A 13,443-nucleotide genomic window follows, 5' to 3' on the forward strand; every position below is an offset into this window, starting at 1 on the left:
AAGCAACTGCTCATCTTTCAGACTACATTACTGACTATCATTTAGCCTTGAAAGTACTCGCAAACCACAATAAGTATCACAGAAAAACTCACAGAAAATCAGTGATTCTACATTATGTTTTAAATTATATACTGTGGTAAGTCAGGCACAAGTCCACAAACAAAACATTTTCTTAATGAAAACTGCCATTTACCTAACCTTAGGAGGTTAGAAGACTGAATTAAAAATACAAAGCAAAACTAGAAATTATTTATATTGAATATATCCTGATATAGCCGTACCAACTGCAGGACATACCAAATACACATTTGATTCTGCATAATTTTGTAACAAGTGTATAAAACTTTAAGAGCGCTTTTTAAAGAACACAATCAGATAGAAATCTGACTTTAAAACTACTTCTGAATGCAATTACCTGTAGGCTTGCCCCAGACTTTTATACGCATCTATGAAGTCTGCTTTCTGCTTCAGAGCTTCTTTGAATGATTCAATGGCTTCCTACAGAAAGGGACCAACAAAATAATTTATCACTTACTACACTGATTAAATTTCAGCATCCTCAGTAATTCCTAGCCATGGATTTACAGTTATTCAGCAAAACCTTTGGAAGAAACAAACAAGGCATATATTTATTACAAAAACTAGAGAGTAATCATCATATAACAAAGGAAATACTGAAACATTCTTTACAGTAATTACAGATTTAGCTGGAATTCCTTAGTCTAATATCCCATGGGAATGAGCAGTTCTTTTAGCATTTTAATAGAATTCAGAGACAAAATCCCTTCAGAATTGGCTTTCAAAGCTCCCTATGGCAAAGCAGTCTCTTCTCACAGTCTTCCTTCTTCATTCATAATACACCTCTTATTTTTGGAGTCCAAAAGACTCCTTCAAATCGGTACTCTGCTTTTAGTTGTTTTATTGCATTCTTTGTTATTTGCACAGTTAGCAAACACTCTCGAGGGATTACAGAGTAAGTGATCACCTTCACACAACAGCACATACTGTTGCTGTGAGGAACACAATGTAATAAAAATAAAAGCTAAAAACATATGCATATGGTTAAAGAAATCTTCTTCAAAGAATTTCATTAAGAACTCAGCTTTTCAAACCGTACTGGCTACACAAATTGGCATATGCAATACTGAGACTTAGAATTTAGGACGGAATAAATCAACTACTTTATATTACTAAGGAATGCCTGAAAAGTATCTTGAAACCTACAGTACAATAATTCAAATGCTGTAAGGAAAGAATCACCAGTATCTTCGGTAGACTTAGAAATTCTTATTTAGAAAAACTATCAAATATATTTTGAGCACTACAACATGCACAAAAATATCTATTCAACAAAAAATGTAAGAAAATCACCTACCTATTATTACTTATTAATTAACCTATTAATAAAAATTAACCTATTATTAATAGGCTCATGTCCTCTAGATAAGTTTTAAAACCAAGATGATTATTCCCAAAAGCAGTGACCCAAAACAATCTCTTTTCACTCTGCCACTCTCACCCTAAATCTCAGTTTTCAGAAGATATGTACAACTTTCCTATAAGAAGTCTGAACCTGACTGGAAGCTAAGGTATACCTGTGGATGAAAAGCCACTCAGTCATAATCTCTCTGAACTTGAATATTAGAGAGGGAAGATACTTCCTTTGAGGAGAGAAACTGGGGGAAAGGAGGTGATGCAGAAACGTGTTGATGTGCATATCAGAAAGAAGAAAACTTTGCTTCTATTTTGCAAATTGAGACAGTATTATTTTTTTCAGCTGTATTTTCACCATCACTTTCTGGGGTCTCTGTTGCCTACATCAAAACTCAGAAATTCAGACTTGTTATTAGCAAGTAACTCATGTGACTGCAATAAAATACAGACAGTAAGTTCAATGACTGCTTGAACTTCTCACAGCATACACTGAGAGCATGGAAAAAATACCAGCTTGGGTCCTAAAAAAATGAGGAAGCAGACTGCTAAAAAAAAGGGAAATACAGAGAGCAGTGATTGCCTATGAAAGATAGTGGGCCGAAACTCAGGAGTTCTGGGCTGTCCTCTGGGTTCTTTCAGGATTTCTTCATACAACTGTTAAAATCTCAAGGTATTAGCAGAGGTTTAAAAAAAAGCTTCCATTGTTGGAATTCACTGTTGGAATTTAGGAATCACACAGTTGCATCTTTACTTTTCAAACTGAGGATTTCAAACAACTTATCTAATTACTCTCCCCTCTGAAAAATGGCAGCAGTATCTGTAAATACTTCACAAGCAAGAAAAGGGTGCAATATTACTACAGCTAAAACATAGAGAAGTTTTGAGTCACAAAATGGTGAAAAAGTAAAAAAAGCATGGGAAGAACTTACTTCCTTGATGATTTTCAAAACTGAGTGAGCACCTCTGTTCCCTCAGTTTAGATATCAGCATTCCAGAAACAAGATATAACTGAAATAAACATGCATAAATGCAGGCCTCTCTATCAGCAGTTTACTTGATTACCTTCTAGCTCATTCAAGGAGGAATTTAAAATTATTTTTTCTCTTCATCCCTTTCTCCTTCCCAAAACCTAGAGAATCTCCACTTCGTGAGGAATTTAAAATTATTTTTTCTCTTCATCCCTTTCTCCTTCCCAAAACCTAGACAATCTCCACTTCGTATTGAAAATTTGAACATAACCATACAAATATTAGCAGAGGTTCCAAATACAAACATCTTTCAAAGCACTCCATAAACATGTCAGTTATCACTGATTTACTAACATCCAACTGGTCCAGTAGGACCAGCAATATTTACATGTCATATGATGAAGTATTACAGTCAGCAATGGCACATTTTCATTTTGGTTGCACTCTTTTGCCTTAAGAAGTCTTCCTTATGTGAGAGAAAATACATATATCAAAACTTATAATATTTCTATTATTTTATGGAAGTAACTTCCAATAGAGGGTATTGTTCTATATGAACTATTAGTTAATAAAGCTTTACCTTCAAAAGTCCTCTGTGAAAAAACGTTAAGCCTTTATAAAGCATAGCTATAGGCTGGTTTTTGTTCAGTTCCAACGAGTGCTGAAAATCATCATGGGCTGTTGCATAATCCTGTGATAAAGCAGATTTTAAATGACAGAGGAAATAAAGAGGAATACGTGCTTTTACTTTCATAAAGCAAACTACAGAACTTTGTTTAATATATGAAGTCAGCCTCAGGGCTAAGCAGCAATTATTATCAACTCCTAATCAGAACATCAAAGAATAAGGAATACACCTCCAACTTTTACAGCAACCACTACATAGAACATAGTAAAGTAAGTGAAAAAGACAGCTGGAAACACAGTGAAATGAGAAGAATAAAGTGGGAAAACAGCTATTTAGTATTTACACAATCTTTGAAGACAAAGTTTTACACTAAAGTATTAAAAACAACACAAAAATTACACAGCAAAATAGGATGTTAGCATTTTTGTAGGGGTTTTGTTTGTTGTGAGAAGTGGGTTTAAGTATATGGAGCGCTTACTGCCTTGGCAATAATTTTTTTCTTTTTTAGACTGGTGTTCATCAATACTAATTAAATGCTGTGGGTTATAAATCAAATCAAAATCTTTATCCATACGCTACTCCTCAAACACACAAAAAAATCTGAAATGTGCATGCAAGATATTTGCCCTTTGATTCTCTGCATTAAACAGATATGCAGACGAAATACTGAAAGAATACCTCTGAACTGTCAAAAAGTCAACTACAGGAGAATCAAGGCTTTTGGTGTTATATTGTTCGGGGTTTTTTTTAAGTAATTAGGAAAGAATGTAACAAAAGTAACAACTGGCACAAACAACAACAAAATAATCAACAACATCCCTGCAACCAAACCCAAACAGAATCCCCAAAATCCACTAACCTCAGATATGAAGTAAAGGGTACCTCTGTGCCTGTAGAGCCGTGCTGATGGTTGTAGCTGAATAGCTTTGGTGAGATCAGATAACGCTTCACTGATTCGTCCTAGTGGGGACAATATCTAAGAATATAAAACCACAACACAGTTTAGAGCAAACAGAGTGAACAGATTTGTTTTAGAAACATGAGGATTTTTCTTTTCCATGTTCAGCTGTAAGAGTAACCATATTTGCTAAAATAGGCTGGAAAGTTCCACTATAAATTTCAGTACTTATCACTTTTATAATATATCAGTGCAAATGAACACCACCACTAACATTTGCAGAAACCTAGTATTGCGAATTAAAAACAAGTTGGCCAAAACAAAATACTCCATTTCAAGCTATTTCAACATACTCAAATGAAAATGTAATCAAAATACTCTCATAAAACTAATTTTGAATAAACACTCCCCTCAATGGAAAATGGTCTATTTTCCAATTATTTGAATGCCTTTCACATTTTTAGATCAAGATTAACACTAAAAATATTAAAACTGTGAATATTATGGCAGCTATCATTATACAGTATGCTGGCTTTAACATTTATGCTTTTGATTTGTCTACAAAGCTGCATCTTGAAATCCATCTTCTGTAATTAATTTGGCAAAACAAAACTTGATTTTCAAAATAAAAAAATATATGTGAATCTGAACAATATTTAACTTATACGCACAAATATAAACCCAAAGCATTTCATTAAAAACTCATACTTTATAAGTTTGGCATTTTAACAACTAGCACTAATAAAACATTTACTAAGGTGATGGTAGGTGCAAATAGTAAGGGGTCAAGCAATATTTGAATTCATTTCATACCAAAAAACCCCCCAAACATGTATGATCTTGCTATACAGTATGTTAAAACCTGAAAATTTAAACGTAATATATGCCATTCTGTTGGCTATAGTAACTCCGTATGGTCTATGTTTCATTTGAAAAATATTCCACGAATTACAGTGAGAGTAAACACATATGTTTTAAAAAAAAGGAGGAATATTCACAGAAGTATGCAGAGAAGAGCTTTAGTCATTAAATCAGTGAAGAAATACTTGAAAATACTACATAACTGCAAATTCTCCAAAAGCCTGAAAAGAGACAAAAAATGCTCACTTCTGCTCGCTGTTCAAATACTTCAGGATGATCTGGTTCTAAACTAATCACCCTACTGAGCTCAAACAGAGCAAGTTCAGCATTTTTCATATCCTGAAAAGGAGAAAAATGAACAAGGTGAACAACTGTGCATACTTAGATAAACATACTCTCATGACGAAAGACAACTAGATTGGCTAAGTTTCTGAAACTGTATCAGTTTACACTAACATAAAGACATAGTATTCTACAAATAGCTGAAAAATAACACCTATTTGCTACAAATAAGGAAAATAAACTTTGTTTGTACACATCTCCTTTGTGTTCTACCTCTAATAATTTATTAATATAACTGTGAATAAACATTAGATTTATGGCTCCGTAAGTCCCCTTCTTGTCAGCAAAGCTGGCTCAAGCTCTCACATGAACTCCAACACATAGTTATACTCACACCCACCAGTGTTTTTGTCAGCACTGTCTGTAACTTAATCTAAGTAGTACTGGTGGTTGATTCCATCAGCATCTTGCCCATCTAAATTTTTATAATTTCCTCAATAAATTGTAGGATGGAAGCAGTTACTTAATTAGAAAAAAAATCCAAAGTGGTTATACAGCAAGTTCTGTATCAGATTTCATTGATCTTTTTCTCCTTTTTCGGAAATTTTCCATGTGCTTAACACCACCTTTGTGTTTTGGAAGTCACTCACAAAAACTTTTATGAAGTGAAACTCTGTCAACATCATGGAAGTAGGACAGCACAAAGACTTTGTGGTGTATTTATCAAGTTCTAATCAGTCTATCTATTCCTGTTACAGGCTCTCTTATAGTTTAGATTCAAATAATTCAGTCAGATACTAATTTAATTATTATCTACTTACATGTAGTCCTTTTTTTCCATATGCTATCCCTCGTCCATAAATTGCACTAACCAGCTCTGGTTCTTCCTGTGAAGATTTAAAACAAAAAAAATATCCAATTGTGGTGTAGGTTGTTTTGGTTTTGTTTGGGGGTTTTTTTGTTGGTTTTTGTTTGTTTGTTTGTTTGTTTTGTTGTGGTTTTTATTAAAGCTATCTTTCTTCAATACATATTTAATTCTAGCTGATACAATGTAGTAAGCAATGAACAATCACAGCTGCCAGGCAAAGAAATTGATTGTATTACAGTCCATACTTTCATATGTTCACAACTTCAAATTCAATTTAATGGAATTGTTCTGGAGTATTTGTCTGGTAAAAAAGCAAAACAGAGTACAGTTATAGTATAGTGCCAGTGACCACCTACCAGAAGATATGTACATCAACTCCACTAGTTGTAACCTTACTGGTAATTATATAACTTGTCTAATGTCACTGAACTGATTACAACCATACAATTCAGCCATTCAAAGCTTATATTGTACGTAATTTAAATTTGAGATTTAAAATTTGGACACAGGATATTGTGACATCTTGGTGAAATTTATATTCAGGCAGCAACTAAAACCAGAGGTATTCTACCAAAATAGTTCTGCAAAATTCAAACCAACCTGCCTTGAGTTAGATTTAAGTTCATGACTTTCCTACTTGGGAACTTAAGGGGGATGCATCTTACATAGTGAATCTACTCTTCTTGTTCAATGCTATTTACTCCAACCACAGTTTCCCATTCGAATTTCAAGAACTACACAGCAAAACTGTTTTCTCGACAGAACAAAGCCTGGGCAGTCAGCTTCCCTGAAAACCAGTTGGGAATCACATCATCTTCACACCTGCAATCAACACAACTGTGCTACAAAAATTTGTAGTGCAGGCCTGGTCTTAACTGGGAAAACTGCCAAGAAACAAACTCTTTCCCATTGACAAAACAACAGAATACATGGCATACCAATGGTGGCAGCTTGCCAGAAGTGAGGTGATTACAAGTCTACGCTTGCCAACACCAACATCAGGTAACTTCCTACTTCTAACACCATGGGTAAGCAAAGCTGTTTTATTATTAAATGTTCTAATACTCACTTTATATGTATTTAAAATTGCCTTATGGAAGATAGAGTGAACAATCATGACCACTTCACAGCTTTTCAGGCATACTATGAGCATCATATTAATTTAAACTGAGATGTGTGCATTGCAGAGGTACTCTATTAGATACACACTTCTCACAATATCTTGCTATAGTCACTGTATCTTGCTTATCTTCATATTAAGTTTTCTTCTGAATAAAGACAGGAAACAATATGTAAATCCAGTGATGTTGAAAGTAGGATTTCTCATTAGGGTAAAAAAAACCCCCTCACATTAAAAACAAATCAGAGATCACTGAACACCTATTTCAAACAACGAAACAAACAAAAACAAAAGCACACGAGAAAAAATATATTCTGGTCCTCAGATAAATTCCCAGGAATAATTCCATTAAACTGCCACACTTCCACTCAATTTAAATATGAGCCATATGACTTTTTAGAAGAAACACATGCTATTATTTGCAGTATTGCTTTCAGGTTGCATTTGTGTACTTCACCCAGTTTAGATGGAAAAATAGGTCCATGCTTCTGGCAGTCTCAGCTTTTTAGCCATAAAAATACAGTATATCAGCTTTAGCTGAAGTTTATAAACTGTTGGGGCTGGTTTTGCTTTAAAAGTGACTACCTCCTACTTAACTGCAGAAGATTTTGAATTCTTTATCTTGGAAAAAAACCTTCTTCAAGATTTTATCAGGAAAAACCCCACAATGTTGAAGTATCAGTTATGTTTTATTTATATATTAAGCTAATCAAATGCTTATCACTGAAAAAGGATAAACCCATCGTACAAAATCATTTATCATCATGAAAGCAATGCATTCCTTGCCACACACTGTCAGGGTTTTTTTCTGACAGATGTTATTGGCAACATGCTGTCACCCCCAAAAATCCACATTAAAATATCTCAGCTTACAGACTAAGAGGACAATCTAAGGAACCTGAGCTTTGCGGAGGTCAGGTTGCTAAAAACGTGTGACTTTTTTTTCTAAGTGACATGAAAACTTTATTTCTACAGATCAGGAAAATACTCACCAAATAACCAAGATACTGATCACTCAGCTCTAAGACTATGCTTATGTTTGGATGGAAAAGAAAATGAACAAATAGAATAATTACTCTCATTTTAAAATCCTTAATTGAATATTTGTTTCAGTAAAAGCCCTATGTTGCAATGGATAAAGTTATTTTTTAGGGGTCCAAACAGAAAACTTACCTGCAGCATTGTTGAAAAATGTCGTATAGCTTCATCATACAAGCCGTTGCCAATCAACACGTAAGCAATTGCTAACAAAACATTACAAAAGTAAATAAAACAGCAAAAAAAAAATCTGTCTTTGTTTTTAATATATTTTACAATGGTTGTATTGCACTGAAGATTAAAGTAGACAGAAGATTCCTGAACTCCACCAAAATGATATGACTTCCCTTGACCATTACATAGTATTCATTATTTACTCAATTCACACTGTGCTCTTCAGAGTTGTTTTGGGGTTCTGTGGCTTTTTTCTCATTTTTACAGGTTTTTCAGGAAAGAGTCTCTGCTACCAAAGGACTTAGGATCAGGAAAGGTACCATGATTCCAATTCAGCAGCCAATTCATGTTTTCTCAATTCAAAGTCAGCTTAGCTATCACTAACTTTTTTTGGATAATTCCATTAGAGAACTTCCCTTTTCTGTACACATTTTGCTAAACCTTATTAGCTCATAGTAAGTTTTTCCTTCATTTGAATTGACTAGAAATACCTCAACTAAACTGAATCCAATATTTATAAAAATGAGACTGAAAAACTGAAAAAGTACAGTGTCTTTACCTATGTTATAATTATGGAAAGCTTTAAAGATCTTGCATATCCACCCACTTCAAAGTAGAAGCCAAGTGTTTGAAAAAGAAACAGACCACTGTTTTAGAAACATGTTCCTGTAATCTCCGCAAGATACAAAAATACAGTCAAATCACAAGACTGGAAAGCTGCGGTTGTGCTTGCATGACTGAAGTTCAGTTCTGACAGTTGAATATCTCAAGATTGTTTCATTTTGCACGTTTTAATCTCTTGCAGTTCTTAACTCTGGATAAAGCTCTGTTTACACTGCCCATATAATCCAAGTATCTTGAAGACCAGAGCTATGAAAGTTAACGAGAACTTTTCCCCAGGCAGTTTTTTCAAACAGCTGGCAGTGGAACTAAGAGCAAGGATTCACCTTTCTCGTTACTTAATAATGCATTTTAGCAGTCATCCAAAAAATGGAAGAGGTACCTGTTAGCTTAATTATTTATTCAAACAAGAGAAGAGACAAATAAGTCAGCTAGAATAAAGGTATTTTTAATAGGACCCAGACACTTCTCTTTCATGTAGGCAGAGCCACATTGTTTTGGCAGTGTTGCTAAGAACTGGTCATTAAAGGAAGGAAAAAGTTAAAGAAAAGAAATAAGAAATGTATTTAATTCAGAGCTTGTCTCATTCTCAGAGCATTTCTATCATGCAGAAGGAAATACTTGTGTGAAATATAAGCTCTTTCCTCGATACATAAAAAGCTTTACTTGGTACAAATACATAGCATTGCCAAAAAAGGGAAAAAAACTGGCAGAGCGAACAACAGGTTGAAGAGTTCTTGAATTTTCCTCATTTCATTCTCCTCCAAGACTATACAGTTATTAGTATCATCTTAGGACTTCAATCCCAGAACACTGAAAAGCTGGCATGTAAAACAAAATTAACTCAAAAAAGTGGAGGAAGCAAGATAAAGAAGACTCATATTGTCACTCAATTGTCCTGCTCATAATTACTTAATTTTGTTTATCAAAGACACTCAACAAAATGCAGGGGATCATACACTATGTAAAACTATGGCAAGTGGTTGACAGCTAGTAGCTGATACAGTATCAGCTTCTTTTTAATTTTTTTTCATCTTTAATTAAATATTACAAAAATGCAAGTAAGTACAGTATTATGAAAAATCACAGGGTTAAAAATGATCCATTAGCCAAAGTATTTGGGTACCAACATTGCTTCAGAATGCCCCGTACATTTCCACTACTTTTCCTCAGAACAGTTCAAAGTAACACACACAAAGAAGAAGGACCCAGGCTCCACTACTACATACTTGGAATAAAGTGGGTAGGTAGGTGCCAGCCTACATGCCAAACATGAGGAGAGAGACCTGGTATAGTTTTCCAAGTCTACAGAACAGTTGCTAAAAGCATCAGATATTTTCAGTTGAACAGAAGTTTGGTATTCCTTGCAGGATTCTATGAACGTAGTTAGGTACAAGAGGAATACGAAAAAAGATTAAGCTCTCAAATTTTTCTGGATAAATCTGTGAAGGCAGAAATTATGTTAGGAAAAAAACTACTTAATTGTTTTTAGTTCATTAGACAGGAAAAAAGTCTCCCTTCACTCTTATATAAAAGATTGTCTGCTGCCTGCCTTGACATACATTCTCAACAATCTCTATGCTGTCTCACAATACCCCTGCTTCCTACACAGGATACCAGTTTGGAAAAGCAGTGCAAGTAACTCCTTCCTTAAGTCCTTTGAGAAAAGTATTTCCTGTTGCTTTATTTGAAATGTCTTCTTTTTTTTTTTACACTGATTGTGCATTAAAAACAAACATCAGGTAGTAGCCTAGGATGTAATCCAAAAAGCCTTCCTGCTGTCTATAAGTGTTGATAGGTAGAAGATGTGGAGAGGGGAAGACAGATCCAAGATCTATATTTTATAAAAAGCACATTGCATTGGTAAAATTTTCTGGATGTTTTATTAGTTTTAGTCATCAATAACAACAGTAAAAGGAAAGCAGGAGCTGAGCCTGTTTAAAAGGATTTATCAAAATGCTTTTTGAACATCTGCTTAAGAAGACGTGGTGAAAAATTCTATTGCATAAAGCAGGAAAGACTTTTAGCAAGATAAGTATTTTCTTTGTATGACCAGGGAAAACTCACTGTATTTTCAGACTTATTGGAACACTTTAAAGTTAATGCATCTATAAGGAATAATCAGTTTATTTTCAAAATGTTGTACTAATAATCAGCACATCATTCACTTGCATAAATCTTATATAAGGCATCTTACCCAATTCTTCATTTGTGTTGTCATTATCAGTAGCAAATGGAAATCGTTTTTGCTCTGCAAGCAACTTCGCTTGGCTCTGTAAAACATCATGTTTTTTAAGTGTTCAGCAAACAACAATAAAGAATTTAATAGAAAATCCATGTCTTAAATCCTTAAGAGAATGCCTTAAATAGCAAAGTTAAGACTAATGTGGTTGCATTAAAGTAACAATACAAATTCATTCCTAGTCTTCCATAGGGAGAGAAACTACTCTTCAGTTAGATGCTCCTGTTTTCCTCTCTAACATAAGGCTAACCAAACCTTTCAGATGAAAGAACATTTTCAGCATTTTACCAGTGGCTGATATTTCCGTATTACATCTGCTTAACATGAAGTTTTGGAAGTCTTTCTAAGACACATGCTATTTCATATGAAAGTTTATACTCTTTACCCCATTAATTATTCCTTCGTCTCCTCCAAAGGGAAGGATACTGCAGAACAGTAAAACACTGAAAATAAACACTGAAAAGAGTATCACTCCATCAATACAGAAAAGTGTAACTTCACAATGCCATATGAAAGAGCCTGTCCTTTTAACAATTACTTTCTATCAGTTTTAGACTTTGTTCAGCCAATTGTAGCCTCATCTAGGACGTCTGTTCCCTAAATAATGCACCTACAGAAAACAATAATGTTCAAGACAACCCCTCAGAAATATAGAATTACTCTACTCTGTTCATTTTCACAAGTATTTTCCATAGACAGTTGTAAGCCTATGAGAGTAGTTTATGTTAGAAAAATAAAAAATATTCATTTCATTAATACATCTTTCAAACTGTATTAGGAAACAAAAAGGGGAAAAATATAACTTCTCTCTCTGTTCAGTTCTCTTCTTTCGCTTCAGCTAAACAGCTTCTCTACTATCTCCTTTTCACGTTTTTTTGCCTGTCTAACCAAAAGTAGCCACGTTACTTGTGTCCACAAAACAGATATTTCACTTATCTACAAGGTGCAAAAGTAACTGGTCAAATCCCATTTCACATTTTCTACGCCATGCCATCTAATAACAAGAAGAAAGTCTGGTCTGCTCTAAAAACTTGAGCATTTTGGAGGGTATGAATGATTAGCAAATGGATTTTACAAACTTTATTTTTACTGCAATAAAAGATAATGTATGAGCTCTACATTACACCATAACACTCTGCAAATTGTTACTCCACCTACTGCTGCACCGCTACAGTAACAGAATGGAAAAGTTCTTCTCCTTTTAGAAAAAAGTAATTAAAAGCCAGCACAAGAACGAGCAGCGTTCAACAGGTATAACAACAAGTAAAATAAATCTATGTTGCAGTCCATACACATTTACAAATCACACAGACTTCGAAACACAACCTTTTTACATCATCAATGGCCTTTCAGTAATTTCCAGAAACCCTAATTCAGAAAGTGATCTTTAACACTTAATTCTGCAAAACATTATTGTTCTATAATTGTCTTAACAGTAGGAAAAAACTCCACAACCTTTTTACTGAAGTATAACCTCTTCCTTGGCGGATTCACAAAAAAGGTCTACACTTCTTTGTCCGCAGACAAAGATATAGCATGATTCCACACTGGGTATTGGAAAATAAGCTACAAGTGGTAGAATCTGGCATTACAGTAATTTCCTATGGATTAGAGGCATACATGTGACAGCAAGAGAAGTACCACTACCTTGCCTCTTTTGTCATTACAGAATAACAGAACAGTGGTTGGTTCTTGGGGTTGCAGAGAAAGAAATCCTTCTTCAACAAACTCTGAATTCAGGTACAGGTTAGACATTCTGCAACTCTACATGCAAAATCTGTGAGTCATGCTGCCTTCAAGAAACCGGAGAAGAATTTTCATCACATCACCAGACCCCAGTAGATTGAATTGTTGCTCTCTTTAAAATAACTTTTCTTTTTTTGTAACAGGGAAATGTCTTACAAACTAATATACATTTCACTGCCTTAGAAAGAATTGCTGCTGCTGTTGGACTAGACTAGACAGAAGATCTGGTCAATATCTGATGAAGTAATGTCTAAGGAGAATATTCAAATTAAATAATTGGCTTGGTGGATTTGCTGTAGAATAGTTTTATTTCCAAATGCCACCCTTGGAGAAGTTGTTTCCAATTATAATTTTGTTTCCATGCTCCCCTATAGCCAATAATTCCTACAAATATGCCAAGGCTTCTTTATATATTCATATGGGAATTATTTCAAGATTTTCAATACCTCTGACTACACTGGACTGAAGAAGTAACATCAAACCTGTGCTCTGATGTAGACTGAAGATTAGATTTGTTCAAGATCAAAAGGCTAACAGCAGTGTTGCAAGAAAACTCAAATTAC

General features: G+C 34.3%; 1 protein-coding gene across 4 annotated transcripts in view; it reads right to left on the minus strand.

The window, feature by feature from the left end:
• Positions 1-13,443, minus strand: part of TTC13 (tetratricopeptide repeat domain 13) — a 40,095-nt gene that overhangs the window by 22,182 nt on the left and 4,470 nt on the right. For all 4 annotated transcript variants that reach the window (XM_032682444.1, XM_032682447.1, XM_032682446.1 and 1 more), the window contains exons 3-9: positions 11,090-11,165; positions 8,233-8,303; positions 5,893-5,958; positions 5,036-5,128; positions 3,890-4,006; positions 2,983-3,093; positions 416-498 (exon numbers count right to left, since the gene is read on the minus strand). In XM_032682444.1, coding sequence (XP_032538335.1) covers positions 416-498; positions 2,983-3,093; positions 3,890-4,006; positions 5,036-5,128; positions 5,893-5,958; positions 8,233-8,303; positions 11,090-11,165 — 617 coding nt within the window. The remainder of the gene's footprint in view (positions 1-415; positions 499-2,982; positions 3,094-3,889; positions 4,007-5,035; positions 5,129-5,892; positions 5,959-8,232; positions 8,304-11,089; positions 11,166-13,443) is intronic.

This window comes from Chiroxiphia lanceolata, chromosome 3 (genome assembly GCF_009829145.1).
Source record: "Chiroxiphia lanceolata isolate bChiLan1 chromosome 3, bChiLan1.pri, whole genome shotgun sequence".
NCBI classification, from domain to species: domain Eukaryota; kingdom Metazoa; phylum Chordata; class Aves; order Passeriformes; family Pipridae; genus Chiroxiphia; species Chiroxiphia lanceolata.